At 43.3% G+C, this 17,961-nt stretch overlaps 2 protein-coding genes across 7 annotated transcripts in view; one reads left to right on the top strand and one right to left on the bottom strand.

Moving 5' to 3' along the window:
- Positions 1–4,613, bottom strand: part of C13H19orf12 (chromosome 13 C19orf12 homolog) — a 52,296-nt gene extending 47,683 nt beyond the window's left edge. The window contains exons 1-3 of one of the 5 annotated variants that reach the window (XM_063411133.1): positions 4,548–4,613; positions 4,297–4,372; positions 3,097–3,179 (exon numbers count right to left, since the gene is read on the bottom strand). In XM_063411133.1, coding sequence (XP_063267203.1) covers positions 3,097–3,179; positions 4,297–4,369 — 156 coding nt within the window. In that variant the 5' untranslated portion in view covers positions 4,370–4,372; positions 4,548–4,613. The other 4 variants (XM_063411134.1, XM_063411137.1, XM_063411135.1 and 1 more) reach the window with 4 other exon arrangements.
- Positions 4,614–4,685: 72 nt separating this feature from the next.
- On the top strand, positions 4,686–17,381 carry CCNE1 (cyclin E1). 2 transcript variants are annotated; one of them, XM_063411141.1, is made up of 11 exons: positions 4,686–4,941; positions 5,235–5,304; positions 5,531–5,599; positions 11,890–12,032; positions 12,108–12,243; positions 13,041–13,187; positions 13,963–14,058; positions 14,406–14,540; positions 14,623–14,734; positions 14,821–14,978; positions 15,837–17,381. In XM_063411141.1, the coding sequence occupies exons 2-11, from the start codon at positions 5,269–5,271 to the stop codon at positions 15,960–15,962; spliced, it is 1,158 nt and encodes a 385-aa protein (XP_063267211.1). In that variant the 5' UTR covers positions 4,686–4,941; positions 5,235–5,268; the 3' UTR covers positions 15,963–17,381. The 2 variants fall into 2 exon arrangements, with proteins under 2 accessions (XP_063267211.1, XP_063267210.1); XM_063411140.1 differs by lacking the exon at positions 4,686–4,941 and adding an exon at positions 9,319–9,446 and having other exon boundaries at positions 5,241–5,304.
- Positions 17,382–17,961: the final 580 nt, after the last annotated feature.

The following is a 17,961-nucleotide window of genomic DNA, read 5'->3' as shown; positions in this document are numbered from 1 at the left end:
CATAGGAGGTGTGCGCCATAAGCTGTGGGCAGTCTGTCTGCTATTTTATTTTCCTGTAATACAGCTGAGATTTGAAATGTTAACTTCTGTAATCCGAGTGAAAGATACCCACGTTTCTATGCAGAAATACTCCTTTATTCTGTCTCCACTGTTATTAAATTCTAAGTGTTGTGAATTCCAGTTATCACTGTAGTTATAAGAGCAATAGGCTTAACACTCTTTTATTTTTTGAAAACATCAATTTAAAACATACACTAGTAACTGTTTCTAATGTCAGCTACTCCAGTAGTTACACCTAGGAACAGTAACTAACAGTCAAGTGGGAACTTGTGCTCTATTTTCTAGCTACAAATCAAATGTCAGCCATGCTGAATGGAATGAATAAAAGTTAACCTGAATATATATATTTTGCCTCTTTCTTAAAGAAAAGCAGGTACAAATTGGAGGGATTATAATGCTTCATAGCCTGCTGCTCACAAAATCTTGTCGAGGGAATTTCATTGTTTAGCAACACACAAGTACAAAGCATATACATTTTGAGCACAGATGGCTTCCTAACTGAGCACTCACTTGTTTTCATTACTGTGCTCTAATATCACAAATCTTTCATATTTATTATGTGAAGCTGCGAATGTGCCAGACAAGTCACCTTACTCTGAATATACCAGGATTTACTTCCAAGTGCAACACAGATGGAGTGAGCAAGACCATACACTTTATTTTAAAATGTTAACGCCAATTCGAACAATTTGAAACAATATGTAAACATCTAAATAGCAGCAACTGGTTACATGTTTTCTTAAGGGTTACTGTGGGCAGAATTTGGGAACACTGTCAGTACAAACAACCATGGGAAAAAACCTTTTTTCTGGCTCTTTTTCCACAAGAAAAATGGACAGCTTAACAGTTCCTTTGGAATACTGAACAAGCAACCCAAATATATTCCCATTCCAGAATAGTTTGGCAGTGGTGATCCCTGTGTAAAAGCTGGGCAGCTCCTGAAGAATCTATCATGAAAACTTGCATTTCTCTTAAGGTGACACAAAAAACTAAAGAATTGAATTGCAGAAAGTGTTAAGCAACCCTACTGATATTTATGGAGGCTCTCCTGATTATCTCTGAGACTTACCTCCTTAATAAAGGATTTGATTATTATACTGCTTGAACACTCTTCTGTTCTCTAACACTGTACAAACCTTTAGAATGAAGACTGATGGGGAAGTATATTGATGTTATTGTGACTTCTATAGGAAAATGGGTTAATTATAAGTGTAAGCCCTGAATTTGTCCAAATGTGTAGAGAATGACTGCATTCACCTCCCTGACAGGTAGGATTAAAGATATATTCAAGTTTAGAGACTGCAATACACTTGCAGAAAAGGTAAACCAGTTAGAGCTAGAACTGCAGAATTCAGTACAACTGTTGAAAAGACAAAGTATAAAAGCCAAATTCAAACTTTGTGTTAGTATTGATTTTAAAGTTTATCTCAAAGCTGCTCCAGCTTTGCACATGCCAGCAATGGAACTGCTTCTGCACCTTCCCTCACCTTCAGGAACATTTGCTGTCTTCCCCTGCTGCTGAAGGTTTCAATGTGTAACTTATGTAAGGAAATGGGCAAACAGGCACTGCAATGTGGAGCAATGACTTTATGAGTTACAGATTACTTGTGCAAGCACTTCCTCTGGCACAGGAAGGCAGGGATCAGTGTTTGCCACTCTTCTGATATAGATCAAGTCACATTATACCTCATGGTGACTGCAAAAACAAAATACAAAGGCACAGGACAGAACAGAGTTATTGCACACCTGTTCTTTTAGGAGGAGGGAAAAGGAAGAAAACTTCCTTGTTCTGTTCAGCTTGCAGTCAGGGACTGCTCTAACTGGGTGGGCATCTTACTCATGTTCACCTGGGTCACAGGTACTGAAACCCACCAGGACAGCATCATTTTATCCTTTCAATGATTCTATTCTCAGCATTCTTTCCTAATTTAGCCTCACCAGTGCTCTGCCCATAACCTACCTTGTATGACTTCTCTTGCATTTTGACCTTGCTCTTCTATTCATTAAGCTCTTGTATTCAATTTTGTTCTGTCTGTAAAGTATCATTCTAATCTATAGATTAAAAATGTTTAAACCAGCTTGTTAATAAAGCTTTTCTGCAAACAGCAGCTTGGAGCAGTGACAGCTTGTTCACTGAAGACATTTTCAAACCTTGGACATTAGAACACCACCAGAAAATGTTCATAATGCTGTAGGCAGGTCGAAGAAAAAGCACATCAACACCCCAAGACAAGGTGTAATGAAATGTTTAAAACATATCTGACCTTTCAAAAGGACACACATCCTGTTAAAATCTACTGACTTATGAAGATTACTACACCCCTTTAGGTGCAACAGCAATTCTGACAGCAGTCTCTTCTTGCCTCTGGGTGAGACTGGCCTTTTGGGCCTGCTCTTCTGGACGTGCAAAGCAGGCATGTTTGCTGCCAGGGGCCTGGAGAGAGGCTCAGAGAGGGCAGAAAAGGGCCTGAACCTTTTATTTTTTTTTAGATCCTGAATTCTCTGTGCTGTTTTGTTACAAACACAGCCGTGGGGTGATCCTGCACCCTCCAGGTTCCTGAGGTATGCATGCAGTGTATCAGCTGTGCACATGGCATTCCTCCACGACCTCAGGAAAAGAGGCTTGTACAGAGCTAAAAATACACTTGCTTGTCAGACTGGATTGATGAAGCATTCTACAGCCAGAGACCTTGAATGCCAGCAACAGCCCATGTTTCAGGCCACTTTTTTTTTTTAACTCCTTAAATTGACTTGATTCATCCAACTCAAACAACCTGAATTGTACAATTTGAATCTAACTTTTTCAATTGTTTTGAGTGCAGATGATCCTTATCACAGGTGGTTTTTTTGGTTTTTTTTTTTGTAATCTAGAAGGCCTACTTCCTATGTTGAAATAAAAGACATGGATTTAAGTATCTCCCTAATCAATGAGCTTCAAGATACTTTTGATGAATTATAGGCTCAATTTAAAATACTGGCTTTGCAGAAGTGGTTTTATGTAATGGCTATCATGGGAAGAAAGAAACCAAAACTTACAACTCCAGCATCCTTGTAAACTTCTGCCTCTTGACAAGCCTGATCAATGATCTGGGTCAATGGAAGAGAACTTCTTGGTGTCCCTGCAAGAAGAATGCAGCTTACCCCAGGGCATGCACGCACCAAACCCATGGACAGTAACAGCTTTGGGTAGGACATGCATGGGGAATGCATACTGAAACAGGGACACATAGGGCAAACTTGCTCAAAGGCTGCCCTATCTCCTTGGGACATGCCTTAGTGACATCTCTTTCCTTATCTGAACTTGGCAGAGCTGCTGTAACCATTCAGCTCCTAAATCTAGTTCACAAACTTGAGGAATGTCTGCTGTGATCAACTGTTGCACTAGGTCTGCTCTTAGCTTGCTATTCATGTACTTATAATTTACCCTGCATTAGTGATGTTCCAGATAATACAACCTATGGGCAAGACTGACCTCTAGGTCAGCACAGAACACCTCCACTAAACAACAGTGAGTTTAAACCCAATTAAAACTATGCTTAATCTGCAAGGTTAATTGTATCTGATCTTCATGGCAGAATACAGATATACAGATTTTGTTCGAGTTCAATGAATTTCCCTTAAGACCAAGGTCTCTTCTGCTATTTGTGCTCCTAAGGTCAGGCAGTGTGAGTCTGACATGGGGACTGTGCTGAGCCCTGTGTCAGCTCTGTGAGCTGGCCTGATCTCATGGCACAGGGGGAGCTGGCCACACCGCCTGGGGGCTGCTCCTGGGAAACGTGCGGCACCCTGAGCTCTGAGCATCAGCCTGTCAGGGGGAAGGTGAGCTGTCCTGAACAGCTCTGCCCCTGGAAAGGGATGAGGAGGCCAGGCCGGAACAGATCCTGCCCGTTGTCTGGGCTTCCCAGTGCCTCTGAGGGCATGAGAGCTCTATCCAACCTCCATCCTATCCCAGCGCCCATCTGTGCAACTCCCTAACCCTTGCTTCTTGAAACAAGACCTCACCAAACCCAAACCCTTGGCTTTTTCAGCCCAGGTTCCTATGTGGAGCTGTTTCCCGCCTTTTTTACCTCTAAATCGGGGAGCGCCCAAACTTCCGGTGCTTCATGAGGGGCCGTGGTTGCGGTGAAGGGCCAGCCTTCCCGGGGCCGCAGCCGGGCTGAGGGCTGACACCGGCCACCCGGACCCGCTCCTGCTCCTGGCGGGTCCCGCCGGCCGTGCCGCCCACCCACCGCTTACCTGGCAGCGCTCCCACGTGCACCATCCCGACCACCGCCGCCTTGAGCCGCCCGAACAGCCCGGGCCGCTGCATGGCCTGCGGGGAGGGGAGGAGGGCTGAGCGGAGCCGGGCCGGGCGATCCCGCCCCGGACCGGGACATGAACCGGGCCGGGACCGAGTCGGGGACAGGGCCCTCAGCCCCTCGGCTCGGCTCGGCTCGGCTCGGCTGGGCTCGGCTCGGCTCGGCCCGGCCCGGCTCACCCCGGCTCACCCCGGCGCGGTCCCACGTGCCACAGCCGCTCCCGCCGCTTCCGCGTCCGGGCTCCGCCCCGGCCCCGCCCCTCCGGGCCCGCTCCACGCGGGATCCCGCAGGCCCCGCCCCCGGCCCCGCCCCCTGTCGCGCGCGGGACTCCGCGCGGCTCCCGCGCCCCGCCGGCCCCGCCCCGGCCCGCGCGCGGGGCCACGTGCGCGGTCGGGAGGCGGCCCCGCGCCGCCGCCGCGCGTTTAAATGTCCCGCCGGGCGCGGCCCGCGCCGCGCGCACGGACGGCAGCGGCCGCGCCGTGAGGCAGCAGGCGCCCGGCGAGACCCGCCCGCCTCCGGCCCGGCCCCACCGGCCCGGCACCCGCCGACCACCCGCACCCGGCCGGCGAGGGCTGGCGCGGCGGTTAGTGAGGGGCAGCGCGGGCGGGCAGGGGGCGGTGGGCGGCCGCGGGGTGGGAGCCGTTGGGGCCGGTCCGGCCGCCCGTTGCGCGTCTCTGCCGGCCTTTGTGGGGGGGTCTGCGGCTGGGCCCGCTCGGCCGCGTCCCGTCCGGCGCTCGGCTGGCCGAGGCTGACCATGAGCCGGGGGAGTGAGTGCGCGGGGCCCGCCTGCGCGGGGCCCTGCAGGCCGAGCGCCCCGCCGGGCTCCCCGGGAGGCTCCCGCGGCCGGCGCTCGCTCAGCTTCTCCTCTCTCCGCAGCGACTGCGCGGACGAGAAGGGTGCGGAGTACGCCATGCGAGCGCGCAAGAGGAAAGCTGATGTGGCCACGGTGAGTGCGGGCCCGGCCCGGTGCCCGCGGGCCAGCGCCCGCCCCGCCGCCGGGCCGGGCCCCGCGCCCTCGCCGCCTTTTGTTGGGGTGCGGGGCCCACGCGGTGCGCCGGGGGCCGGGGGGGCCTGCGGGGCTGTGCTCCTGCGGGACCGGGCGCGGGTCACAGCGGCCAACAGCTGCTGGTCCCGCGGTTTGTACTCCGGAAATTATATGTCGCTTTTTGTAGTTCTTACAGGATCCTGATGAAGAAGTTGCTAAAATAGAGATGACTAGAAAAAAGTCGTGTGACAAACAGGTAACTGAATTGGCTTTATATGTAAATATCGTAATCTTAACTCTGCTCTTCCTTTTGCAGTCCCTCATTGTTTGTGTTAACGTGGTGAAACAGGTATGCTGCTGCCACATGCTGCATAGCAGTGGGCAAGGGGTTCTGTTGGCCCTGGTTGATGATGGATTGTACAAAACAATTCAGTTCATATATGTGGTTTTGAAGCCTTTGCGATAGGCCTGTGTCGGTCTGAAATATGTTAATGCTGAAGCTAATGCTGAATTCGGTTGTCCTGAGGTTGCAAGGGTACACCTGTCAAGCCTTTAGACCTACTCTATGTTTACTTCTCTAGAGAGGTGCAAAAGTTCAGTCATGTGCTTATGCACCTTGTACGTGTGCTCCAATAGCTTGCTGGCCAGAGCACAAGATACTTAAGCACGCAGACAGAATCATCTCTTAAGGTGGTTCTCTTTCCTGTCATGTCTCTACTTCTCTGTCATATGGGAGAGAGGAAGGCTTCCTCTTCCAGCATCAGCTGGAGTATTCCCATTGACAGGGGTATCTATCAGACAAAGTAAGGGGCTCCTGATTAGAACCTGGAAGTGTATACTAGATACTCGTGGTGTAGTAAAATAGGCTTTGTTTCTCTTCAGAATGAAGGAATATTTCTGTAAAGTCACTCTACCTGTGAAAATCAGTCCTACTCTGGAGGTTGATAATGACCATTGCCAGCTTTCTTAGCAAGGCATGTAGAATGATCTGACTTCAAAAGTCAAAACTAACTTTACTGGTGTCCTCTAGTTCTCTCTGTGTGCTTTCCATATTCTTGAAAAGCAGATGCTTTTGGTGTCTCTGTTGGATGCTGTGTTGGTGTGTGACGTAGAAAGCACGATGCATTTGTACTTTGAGTAGCCTGTGTCCTGGAATAGGTTCGTTCCCCTCCTTTTTTCCCTGAGCACCCACACCTGCTCAGGCACTGTCACTGAGGCCTCAGCCTGTCACTGCAGCAGGGTGACGCTGAAGCTGCAGAAGTCACGGTCAGGGTGTGCAGCCTGTCCTCATTTGCTAGGCAAGGCTGTGCATAATGTGGCACATCTAACCCGAAGTGGCAGCTGGAAGTTCTAAGACTGAAGTGCTACCATAACAGATGGGCATCATTGTTTGGAATGGCCTCTGCTTGTTGCAACTGCGTACACTAGTTATCAGTCAACATATTAAGCAGGGCTCAAATGGTGAGCATTTAATGAGGGGATCTCTCCTTCCCTTCTGTCTTTCTTTTGCACAGTATATTAAACTAATTCCTCACTTCTGACAAGGAAGAGCTGCCTGTCCTTCACTGCAGCTTTCTCCTTCACCAGAAGATTCATTCTGTTTAAACTGAGCAAGGCCTTCTTGTGCCTGTTTATTGCATAACAACAAGGTATTTGTTAGAAAGTCTCAATGGGAACCCAATTTTGTCTTTCAGAAAGACAGTGGAAGGAAACTTGAAGTATCTTTTGCATATGTTGACCTTCAACTTCAAAAGCAGATAAAGACTTCCAATTTTGTCTTCTTCTTTGTATTCTTGGCCTAGTAGCCATTCACTGTTAGTTCAGGAATGATAGGTGAACTAAAACTTAGATAATTTAGGCAGTAGACATCAAAAATCTTTACTTGGGAATTTTTCAAGGTAATCATAGGATGCTGGTAAGATTTGACCCTTTCATTCTATAAACAATAAATAATGTTGTGCCTGTATATCTTTCCCTACGTAGAGAAGGTATTTTTTGTGACAAAGTAGCCAGACTGTTCCAGATCTGGTTAAAAAAAGCTAACATTTGGCTGCACAGCAGCAGCTCTTCAGTCTATGGTGTGACACAAGCTATTCTCTGATATAAATTGCCATGGACCACTAATGAGAATATGTTTACGGTTCCAGCAGCAGTATAGCAGGCTGGAATGATAGCCAGGGCGACAGTTATTCTGTGGAGACACGGCAGTTCTAAAATGCAAGCAGCCATAAATCCACTGTAGCCTATACCACATGACTTGTACATTAAATAAATTGTTTACTGACACTAGTTTATCCACAAGGCAAAATATCAGAGTCACATCCCACTTTATGACATCTTCATAGTCAATTCATTAGTTTGCTTCTGTGGAACATAAGGCCCCTGTTCTTAATTAGGATGCCGTTACCCTTTATGTGATGAAAGGGTGGCTATATCATCAGGTCTGTGACAGCAGAATATTGCATAAATTCTGTGTTTGATTTTGGAGAACTGGCACTGCTGTAATTCTGCTAGCAATTCTCATACTAATTTTGACTGCTTTGTGGGGATGGATACACTTCCAAGGCTCCATGTAAAACAGAATTCATCTAACTAGATTAGAATAATCTGTGCAATTGTGATACAAATTGCATGGTCACCTCCATATAAAGTGAAGAATTGAATCTAGAAATTAGTTTCTTTAGATGAAACTAGGTAATGTTCTCATGCATAAAGGTGGAGTAAACTCTCAGGAAGGTATTTTGATCATTCCTCACGAGATGTTTTCCAGAATCTGATTTTAGCATTGTCAAAGTGTTCCACCTAAGTGTTTTGAAAATACCCTCCAAAACGTTTCTTTGACTAATGTAAATTAACTTGTAAAGATTCAATTAAAAAAAACCAAAAAGCCCACAAAAAAAGGAGTGTAAACTATGTCCAGGTTGAGAACCTGACTTGGTTCTAATCTGGACCAGGACACTTAGACTCTTACTTAAAAGGAGTAGAAGCTCCTATGCTATCCCAAGAGGATTGGAACAACTCAGTAGTGCAAGTTGCTCTTTCCTGTCCTGTTTACCAAGTCTGGAATTCCCTTCTGAGAGCAAAGAAAAAATCAGTGCTTCAAAACAGTGCATCCTATGAGTGAAAAATGGGTGAAATCACAGGTCTTGCTATTTCTGATGGGCAAACTAAGGCTGTGGGCTTGGAAGTGATACCATTTTCTATGGTATAAGGTGCTGCTTTAAGGGTGACAAACAGGCCTGTTCACCTGCCTTTGATTTCCATGCTGAAAAACCTGTGATGTTGCTGGTTGAATGCAGTTCTGTCGTTCTCTTTCTCCTGCTTCACTCCTTGGTTATCAGTGGAAGCTGATTCTGGTGGCTCCTAGCTCACATTGAGGTGCACAAGTGTTTCACCAGTTTGTATTTTTGTGTTTCTTCTTCACTGAAGGCCCTGCATGATCTATAAACAATAACCCCAGTGGTCACTACCTGCTTTGTTTTGTGTCTGATCTATATCCTGAAGGTTAAAAAGATTAATTTCTATGAATATTTGATGTATGAGTGAATGGTGACATGCTGCAGGAAGCTGAGGACTACTAATGTTTGAGCTTTAAAAAGATGCCACCTCTGGACTCTGGGTTTTCTCTGGAGCTGTATGGGTTTGGGTGCTCTAATGGGCTTACCACCCACCTTCTGCCCTCTTGGTACCCCTTCTCCTAATGAGCCTTCTCATGTGCTCAGTGCAGTTTCTCCAGTCTGTGTCTCATTCTTAGGTCTGAGGTGGAGATGTGCATCTGCTTAGCTGCTCCTGTACCTGGAATGTTACTGTGGGTGTCACCAAGCTGCCTTGCTGGGCTCCACATAGATTTGAAGGGGCCATTCTCCCCGTGCTTGTGTGCTGCTTCAGCTCCTGTTTGTCTCAGAAGCTCAGGACTGTAGTGTTTCTTCTGTTAGGCTGCACAGATTCTGGGTAACATCTGTTGCTTTCTGACAGGTCTCCACTTCTGGATTGGGTCTGTGCAAGCCCAAAGGAAGTTCTTCATGGTTTCCTCATACCCTCCCCACCTTAAACTGTTCCTTTTTTCAGTGGTGGCTCCTATTTCTTTACAGTTGCAGTGTGAGGTAATGCAGTTTCTTAACAGTGTTTCTTACTTTTGATTGAGTGTCTTGCTAAATGTGCTTTAAATACTCAAGAGCCTGATTGGTATGTTCATTCTCTCAGCCAAAATCTGTGCCAGAGTTATGGTGCTCCCTCACCTATCCTAGTTAATTCCTGTCTCCTTGCCCAGCAGGCTGCTTTCTTCTGAGGCCCTGCACATTAGTTTTGTTCTTGTCTGTAGCTAAGCTGGGTACTTGCAGTGTTGCTCACATCTTTTCCCCAGTGTCTTGTTGAGTGATATTTTGTTGTTAAAAACTTTGTTTTCCCTTCTTTTCAAAACACCTAAGAGGCTCTTAAACTTTGATTTCTATTCCCTTACAGAAAATTCAGGGTAATGAAATATCTTTAATATTGTTGCATGTGACGTGTCTGCTGTGAGAACTTTGTGAGCAAGTCTCTTGTCCTCCAGAAACTGCTGGTGTAGTAGGCACCTTTAAATAGATACTGCAGCTTTTCTGTTTGCTGATTAACTGATAAGACAGCACTTCTCCAAAGGCTGTTGGCAGCTGGGCTTGCTGTGCAGTTGGGAGAACAAAGTGTGACTAAAGTCTAGTCTTGAGGGAGGACAAAAATTAACTTCAGGCAATGCCAATGTGACATTATCATTTGAACTTTCAGTTTGTAAGGAGTCTGTCATTTCTAAGATAAAGATACTATTCCCTTGTTTTGCCTCCTCCCCACCCAAATTAAATCCTGGGATGGCTGGGTGTGTAGCTATGCTATATTTGCATGTAGAACTCCCAAGAAGAAAAAAAGACTGATCTGTGTGTCAGTAACTCAAAGTGCAAAGCAGTCTTAGCTGTGAAAGAGCTGTGAAATGTGGTTTTTGTTTCATCAAGTCAGTGGTTTTTGTTTGTGAAACTGGTGCAGGAGGGAGCCATTTTGCTGGGAAGTGATGTCATATGTAAGAAAGATGGCAAAAATCAGCTGGGGAAGCTTTTTTGCTAGAGGCAATGTTTCACATAGTGTTTTACTTGATAGTGCCTAATGATTCTTCTGAGCTTGTTTTTAATTGTTTTAGCACATTAGAAATCTGTTAGGGAGTTCTGTCCTTTTGGTGGTGCAGAACTGATCAGTTTGCTGCAAGATGGCTGACTAAAGTGTTAAACAGAAATGCCAAATTTTAATTTGTTTAGGCATGATGACACAGTGCTGGCTTTGTATTCTACTGCAAATAAAATAGTATTTTCTTGGGGCACTGTGTGAAGTGTACAAGATCCTGTTTAAGAGTTGGATGGTAGAAGAGTAAACCTAGACTTAAGTTCTGATGCAAATAAAAGTTGAAAGGGACATGACTGATGACATTTTGGATATCTGATGTTTGCAGACCATGGCAGAATTTGACATATAAAATTATCAGCTTGATAGTTTAGTAGCAATTGCTTAAAATGTACTTGGCTGTATTCTGAAAATTGGGTCATATATGCTTTGGGTTTTTATCTTTAATTCTACCAAAAGAATGAATACAAAATTCTACAGACTGTTTTGCTGTGTTCACTGTCTGAGATGCTTAGCATGAAAGCATGGCTTCAGGCATATTACCTACATATTTCTTACCAGAAATCCCGACCTCATATTTGGGTCTTTGAGTTCCATCTGCTTGTTCTTTACCTGAGGGCAAGTATATTTTTGGTAAAAACACAATACAGCATGAGAGTAGGAGGTTTTGACTTGGGTATCCTTTCATGAAGCAGTTGTGGTCCTTCAGAAGGAGAACAGAGTGAACGTGCTTCAGTTTTAGTTCCAAACTTCCTCTGCTGTGTTTATAAGCAGCACCCTCTGCTCAGCACAAGTGAGGCCACATCAGTGGTGTTGTGTGGATTTCTGGGCTCCCCAGTAACAAAAGAGACCTGAGCATACAAGAAAGAGTCCAGAAAGGTCCATTAGGGTAATTCAGGAATCAGACCATCTGTCCTGTAAGGAAAGGCTGAGGAAGCTGGGGCTGTCTAGCCTGGAGAAAAGGTGTGTGGAGATTTGTCAATTGTTTATAACTGTTTGAAGGGGAGATGTAAAGAAGATGGAGCCAAGCGATTCTTTGTGTGATGGGACAAGAGGAGATGGGCACAAACTGAGGCAGAAGAGGTTCCCTCTGAATATTGTGGAACACTTTTTGAGGGCAGCCAAGCATGGCACAAGTTGTCCAAAATAGTTGTGGCGTCTCCATCCTTGGAGATATTCTAAAGCATTCTGGACATGGTCCTGGGCAGCTGGCTCTTGGTGGCCCTGTGTGAGCAAAGAGGTTGATGAAAAGACCTAGAGGTGCCTTCCAGCCTCTACCGTTCTGTGCAGTTTAAAGAGATAAGACACTGGCAAGAAATTGTGACAAAAGTTATGAATATTTTCTATCTGCAACTAAACCAATTTCTTAAAAAAGCACAGTATAAAATCTCCTGTTTGGTTTAACAGATGCCCAGGAATAACAGTCTCGAGAATGCCCACATGCTGATTCCCACTCCGGATAAAGACGACGATCCCGTCCGTGTTGATTACTTGCGTTTCACCCATCTGAGCATTGTTCCCACCAGAGCTACCCCGCTGCCAGCTCTAGGGTGAGTGTGCTGGGCTGCTGCTGCTCTGCCAGCCTTTTGTCTTGTGATCCATGACTAAACATCAATCTCTCTTAGCTGGGCAAACAAGGATGATGTATGGAAAAACATGATAAACAAAGATGAGACCTACGTGAGGGATAAATTCTACATGCAAAGGCACCCCCAGCTGCAGCCTAAAATGAGAGCCATCCTTCTAGACTGGCTAATGGAGGTAAGCTTTTCTGTGCTTGTGAGTGTCTCAAGTGTGCTTTTGTTGAAGTGCACTAATAACTGTCATGAGTGCACTTCAGGAGCATGTTTAGCTCCAGATACTTGTCTTCATCTTAAATTTTGTTAATGAATGGCACCAAACTTAAAGAATATATGATGTATTGAGCCGGTAATTTGCAAACTGACAATATATTGTGTTATTCATTTAGATTGATTGTGGGTAATAATAAATTTTGCCCTAACACAGCGTAAACTTTTAAGGTCCCACTGCAGACAAAGGCTGAACAAATAATGACAAAAGTCACTGTAAGAGGGAGGGTGGGCAGCTCTGAGATCAGATCCATCTCACAGCCTTTTTATCTGTTTTTGTCAGGCAGAATGTGCTTCAACTCCTGTGTCTGTTTTTGCTGTTTGGATGACTTGGTGCCATAATCCCTGTTCTTAATTTTAAAGTGGTTGTGAGAATTTTCTCTTTTGAGGTGTTGGAATGATGGATCTTCGCAAAAAGTGAGGAACTGATGTTCTGACATTGTTGGAACATGTGCTTGCATTTCCTAGAAGGGTTTTCACTCTGATCTTTTTTGTTCTTGGAAGTTACTGTAATGACAGTCATCTTGTGTCAAAGGAAACTGTTTAACTCTTGCACTTAGTTACCATGTTACTTCACAATAGCAGTGAAGTAGAAAGCCAATATAAATTTTATATCTAACTCATTTTTTTTTTTTAATATGTATGTAGCATCTAGTTTTGACTTCTTAGTACTGTTCTTGACCTTTGTAATCTCTGTTGTCTCTCCAGGTTTGTGAAGCCTACAAACTTCATAGAGAAACTTTTTATTTAGCACAAGATTTCTTTGATCGCTTTATGGCAACACAACAGGATGTTGTAAAAACACTGTTGCAGCTTGTTGGTGTCACTTCTCTATTCATAGCAGCAAAGCTTGAGGTAAGTATCTCCAGCTTTAATTAGTATAAAAATGTGAATGGACACACAGCACACTTACTGGATGCTGGACACATTGTGGAAGGCTTTATGGAAGGCTTTAGTTGCTATCACTTTTTTCAGCTTGGAAAGAGAAAAAAGATTTTTTTTCCCCTTTCCAATGTTCCTGTTTTTTTATAGGTGGGTAAAATTACACTGTGATGTTAGCTAATTTTCTCATTAAAGAATTCAGTGTTAGAATAAACCTAGTTTTAGTTGCAGTTGCTAAATGAATTTTTGGCTAGCTGCTGTATACAGAGACCACTTGTTGCAATTTCATTGCAGTAGAGTACCTACTGCATGATAGTCTGAACTATTATTTACTGGAACAATTTGAACTACTAAAATACACAGTGTTTCTTAAGTTCATAATCGTTTAAGAGAGCTGCTGTTCAGTCTGTTCTTAAGCAAGAGATAAATGGCCTTTTCTTTAGGATGTTTAAAAAAATCTTGATGTCAGTTGTGATACAGTCACAGTGGTGCTGTAGTCAAACAATGTAGGTTTGTACTGATCCATCCAAAGTGGAAGTTGAGGGCTATGATGAGCAGAAAATCTGTCTATTAAAGGCAGAGAACACCAGGGTTTAGAAAGGGGGGATAGTGCCTTATCCCCCTCTTTCTGTTTTGTACGGCTGAAGCACTGGTTATTCTGTTTATTTCTTTATTTTCTGTTAAAGTAACACATCAAACTAGTTGCAACCTATTCCACAAATTAAATACTTGCTCTCCTATCTTTCAGGAAATTCATCCACCAAAGTTGCACCAGTTTGCTTATGTTACAGATGGAGCCTGTACAGAAGATGAAATCATCAGTATGGAATTGATCATTATGAAGGTAATATTTAAAAGTGGAATTAGTTTTTAAAAATGTATAGCATAATCAGACTAAAAGCAGAGCTCCTCAGTTAATCTTGGGTTCTGCTAAGAGGCACAATTTCTCTTACTAATTAGAAAGCACAGTTTTCTCTAGGTAACAAGGGATCTAAAGCATCCAGCAGTATGTGTATTAACAAAATTATTTATTCCCTGACTGTATCAGCAGGAAGAGCTACAGGACAGTATTTGATTTGCATGTTTTAAAGGTGCCTTAACCAACTGAAATTAAGAGTCTCTGATTGTTAAACCATCTTGCATATTTACGTTAGGAACTTAACTTAGTCTTGTGTATGTCTGTTCTTTCAGGCTCTTAATTGGAACTTAAATCCACTGACAGTTGTATCGTGGTTAAACATTTACCTGCAAGTTGCATATTTAAATAATCTTTATGAGGTAATGCTGCCACAATATCCACAGCAGATATTTGTACAAATAGCAGAGGTAAGACTGATTTCCTTCAAATGCTGTTTCACCTGGAAAAGTGTTTTTGTGTCAGGCTTACTAAGCATCTGTTGTCTTGTAGCTCTTGGATCTCTGTGTGCTGGATATTGGCTGCTTGGAATATACCTATGGAATACTTGCAGCTTCTGCTTTGTATCACTTCTCTTCATCTGAGTTGATGCAGAAAGTTTCAGGTATTGGCATTTGTAAACTCCAGTCCTGTGTGCTGACAAATGTTATGTCTTCATGCAGGCAGATGAGCATGTGTCTTGTGTTGCAGGTTATGAATTCTGTGAGATCGAGGACTGTGTGAAATGGATGGTCCCGTTTGCCATGGCCCTGAGGGACGTAGGAAGCTCCAAACTCAAACACTTTAGCGGGATAGCTCCTGATGATTTGCACAATATACAGACGCACATAAACAGCTTTGATTTGCTGGTACGTATGTGCAGGATGAAGACAAAATCCTGTCTGTAACATCTCTGAGGGCTTGTTTCTTTGGGTAGGACATACAGTCAATTAAGTGAAGCATTAATGGGGTTGAGAGTGAGTGTATCAGATGATAAAAGGCGTAAGGTTGTAGTCCAGATCCAAAGTTCTTGAGACAAAGACTTGTCCTGGGACTGACTTGTTCAGTATTTAGTTTAAAAAGATGGTTGTGCCTTCAGCCTCTCATCTTAAACAGCATGTAATTACCCCAGAAATCAGAAGCACTTCTCTACCCTTTGGGATGCTTCAAATACTATGTGTTAGACCTTTCTATCTAGGAAATACCACTAATAGTCTTGTCTGATCCAGAGAAAAATAATGATGGATCACTTGAGACTGATCTAGTGGGACTGTTATGTGACTGTGGTCATTGACAAGCAGTGGAGCAAGAGTGGTTTTTAGTGTGAGAAACTTGCAGAGGATCAAAATCTTGTTCAACAAATTGTGGTTTAAGCTATTGGGGTTATTTTTTCTCTTTAGGTGACTGAATTATTAGGTAGGAGTTAAAGTTCTTCCTGCTCAGTTGTTTGTGAATTTTGCTTTGTTGAAGGTACAGGAGTGCTTGTATGTTATGAATACCTAATGCTAATTATCAGATTCCAGAAGCTAATTCTGATCTCTTGGAGTTGTACTACAAGTAACTACTGTGTGCTATGTGATTTATCAGTTACTGTTAGGAGGGCTAGATATGGATATGAATTTGCAGATTAACAATCTATCAGGTTATAAAACACTAAGTTCTACTGATCTGTTGCATAGACACACCAAGGTAAAGATTTTTTTTCTCTCTTTTTCATGTGCTTTCAGGACAGAGCTCAAGCAAAACAAGCCATATTGGCTGAGCAAAATAGGACTTCACCTTTCCCCACTGGTATCCTTACACCACCACAAAGCAGTAAGAAGAAACTGTCTTCTGGACTGCAATCAATATGACTTTAGGAACTGTTGAGGGACAGTTCTGCTGAAGTGCCTGTTCTGCTGGTTTTAGCTCCTGCTCCGTTACAGAAATGCTGCCAGTGAAGTTCATAAGCTTTCCATGGAATCTGAAAAGGAAACCTTACCTTCATGTGACAGAAGTTTTTCTATTTGAAATAGTTTTATTGAATGTTAAAATATTTTAAAGAAATGGATCAAGTACACCAGCCACTTGAAAGAACACTGAAGTGTGCTCCAGATGCTGCTACGGAGGGTGATGCTTGATCAACTGTTCAGAAAAAGGGCTTGAAGTTCAGATGAGTTACTGTGCCTATTTGTCCTTTGGGTAATCTGCAGAATTCTGTCCCTTGTTGACAAATGGGCAAAAAGTGCTGTGGAAGACAACATTTCAAAGCCTCTTTTTTGAATGGTCAGCTTACAACTTGATGCCTTTTAAAAAACTCTTTATTGTAAAAGCTGCTATGTCTCTGTGTATTCATTTTTAATAAAAATGCTGTCTAAGACAGCTGGTTTTATGTATATTTCTATATTTCTTTTAACTATGATCACTTAAAATTTTTTCAGACTGTGACCATTAATAAGTGTGGGAGTTGGGGATGAATAGTGTAGTAACTATTGTTTTATTTATTTACCACTACTGGCTTACCCATGGAAACTTCTTTATTTGGATACTAAGGTAAAATGGTCATGCTGGGCTACTTGGATTTCCTGTGGCCAGGTACAGGAGGCTGGGGAGGGGACAAGTACGTGACATGTACGTGACATGACAAGTACGTGGGGAATCCTTCCTTAACACTCTGTAATGATCAGCTTAATGGAAAATTCTTGAATCAAGTTGTCTGGATTGTTACCTTTAGGTGTGGTGCTTAGTGAGAGGTGATCAGTAAAAGTCTACCTCTTAAATAATCATTTAAACACTGGGGGTTTGGTACAGTGGTACAGTATTTGACAAATAAATCATGTGTGCAGAGTTAAATTCTGGAGAGGTATGTGACTTTTTACAGGAAAGTCTTTGACCTTTGCAATGTCTGAGAATCACAGAGGTACTAATGGGACATTTTCTGGAAATTCGTGGTTCTGGAGAAGAGAGGAACACAGAAATGGTTCCTTGTTTGCATATTTTTTGGTGCTTGCTTTAAAGGACTGTTCAATAACACTGAAAGCCTTTGTGAGACTACCAGGGTTCATCATGTCCTGCTGCAGATAACTTTAATGCTACAACACCTAATATTTCAGGAAGCTCCTATTCTGTTGTTGGTTATATTTTTTTAAACAATAATTCCCAGCAAGGCTGCTTTTTAATATTTTTAAAGTTACTCTTTTTTTTCTATTCCCTGACCCAGTATTCTGATAAATAAAAATTCTGATACATTAAAGCTTTAATGTAATAAAAATGCCTATGGTAATCAATGGTAAGCAAGTTCTTTGGTGCTGCTGGCTTTTTTTCCTTGCAATGAATGGTTCTAAGTTCTGTGTTAAAACAAGTGCAAATGTGAGCTGAACATGTTTGCTGGTGCCAGTTTAGAGAGGTTTTAATTTCTCAGAATTGCATGCCTTAGACAAAGGAGATATAATACTTGCTGATTATTTAAAGGATTTGCCAAGACATATTTTGGTCTTTTGTCCTTAAATGTAGAACACAAAAGGGGGGTGGATGAGGGAAACTAATCCTCCTGAAAGGTAGTCTGTAGTCTTAATTCCTAAATCACTAACCATGCTTCAGTGCTAGGCCTTTTGGTGTTTTTCAGATCTTAGTCCCTTTTAGATGTTTCACAACAAAACCACACTTGCATTTTTTGATTTCCAGCTATCCTCTTAAAAATGGGGATTGCATTTAACTGTTCAAGAAAATATCCTGTAGTCATATTAGAGATGTGGTAAACTCTTAACTTTCAGTTTAAGCTAAATATTTAACTATGATTAATACCCCTGTAGGAGTGAATATAGATGTTTCTGGGCTGTGTGGGAAGCCAGGATCTGAGAGATAGATACACCT

Source organism: Prinia subflava, chromosome 13, assembly GCF_021018805.1.
Source record: "Prinia subflava isolate CZ2003 ecotype Zambia chromosome 13, Cam_Psub_1.2, whole genome shotgun sequence".
In the NCBI taxonomy this organism is placed as follows: Eukaryota; Metazoa; Chordata; class Aves; order Passeriformes; family Cisticolidae; genus Prinia; species Prinia subflava.
Note: the sequence above shows the minus strand (reverse complement) of the source record. Positions and strands in the feature narration are given on the sequence as shown.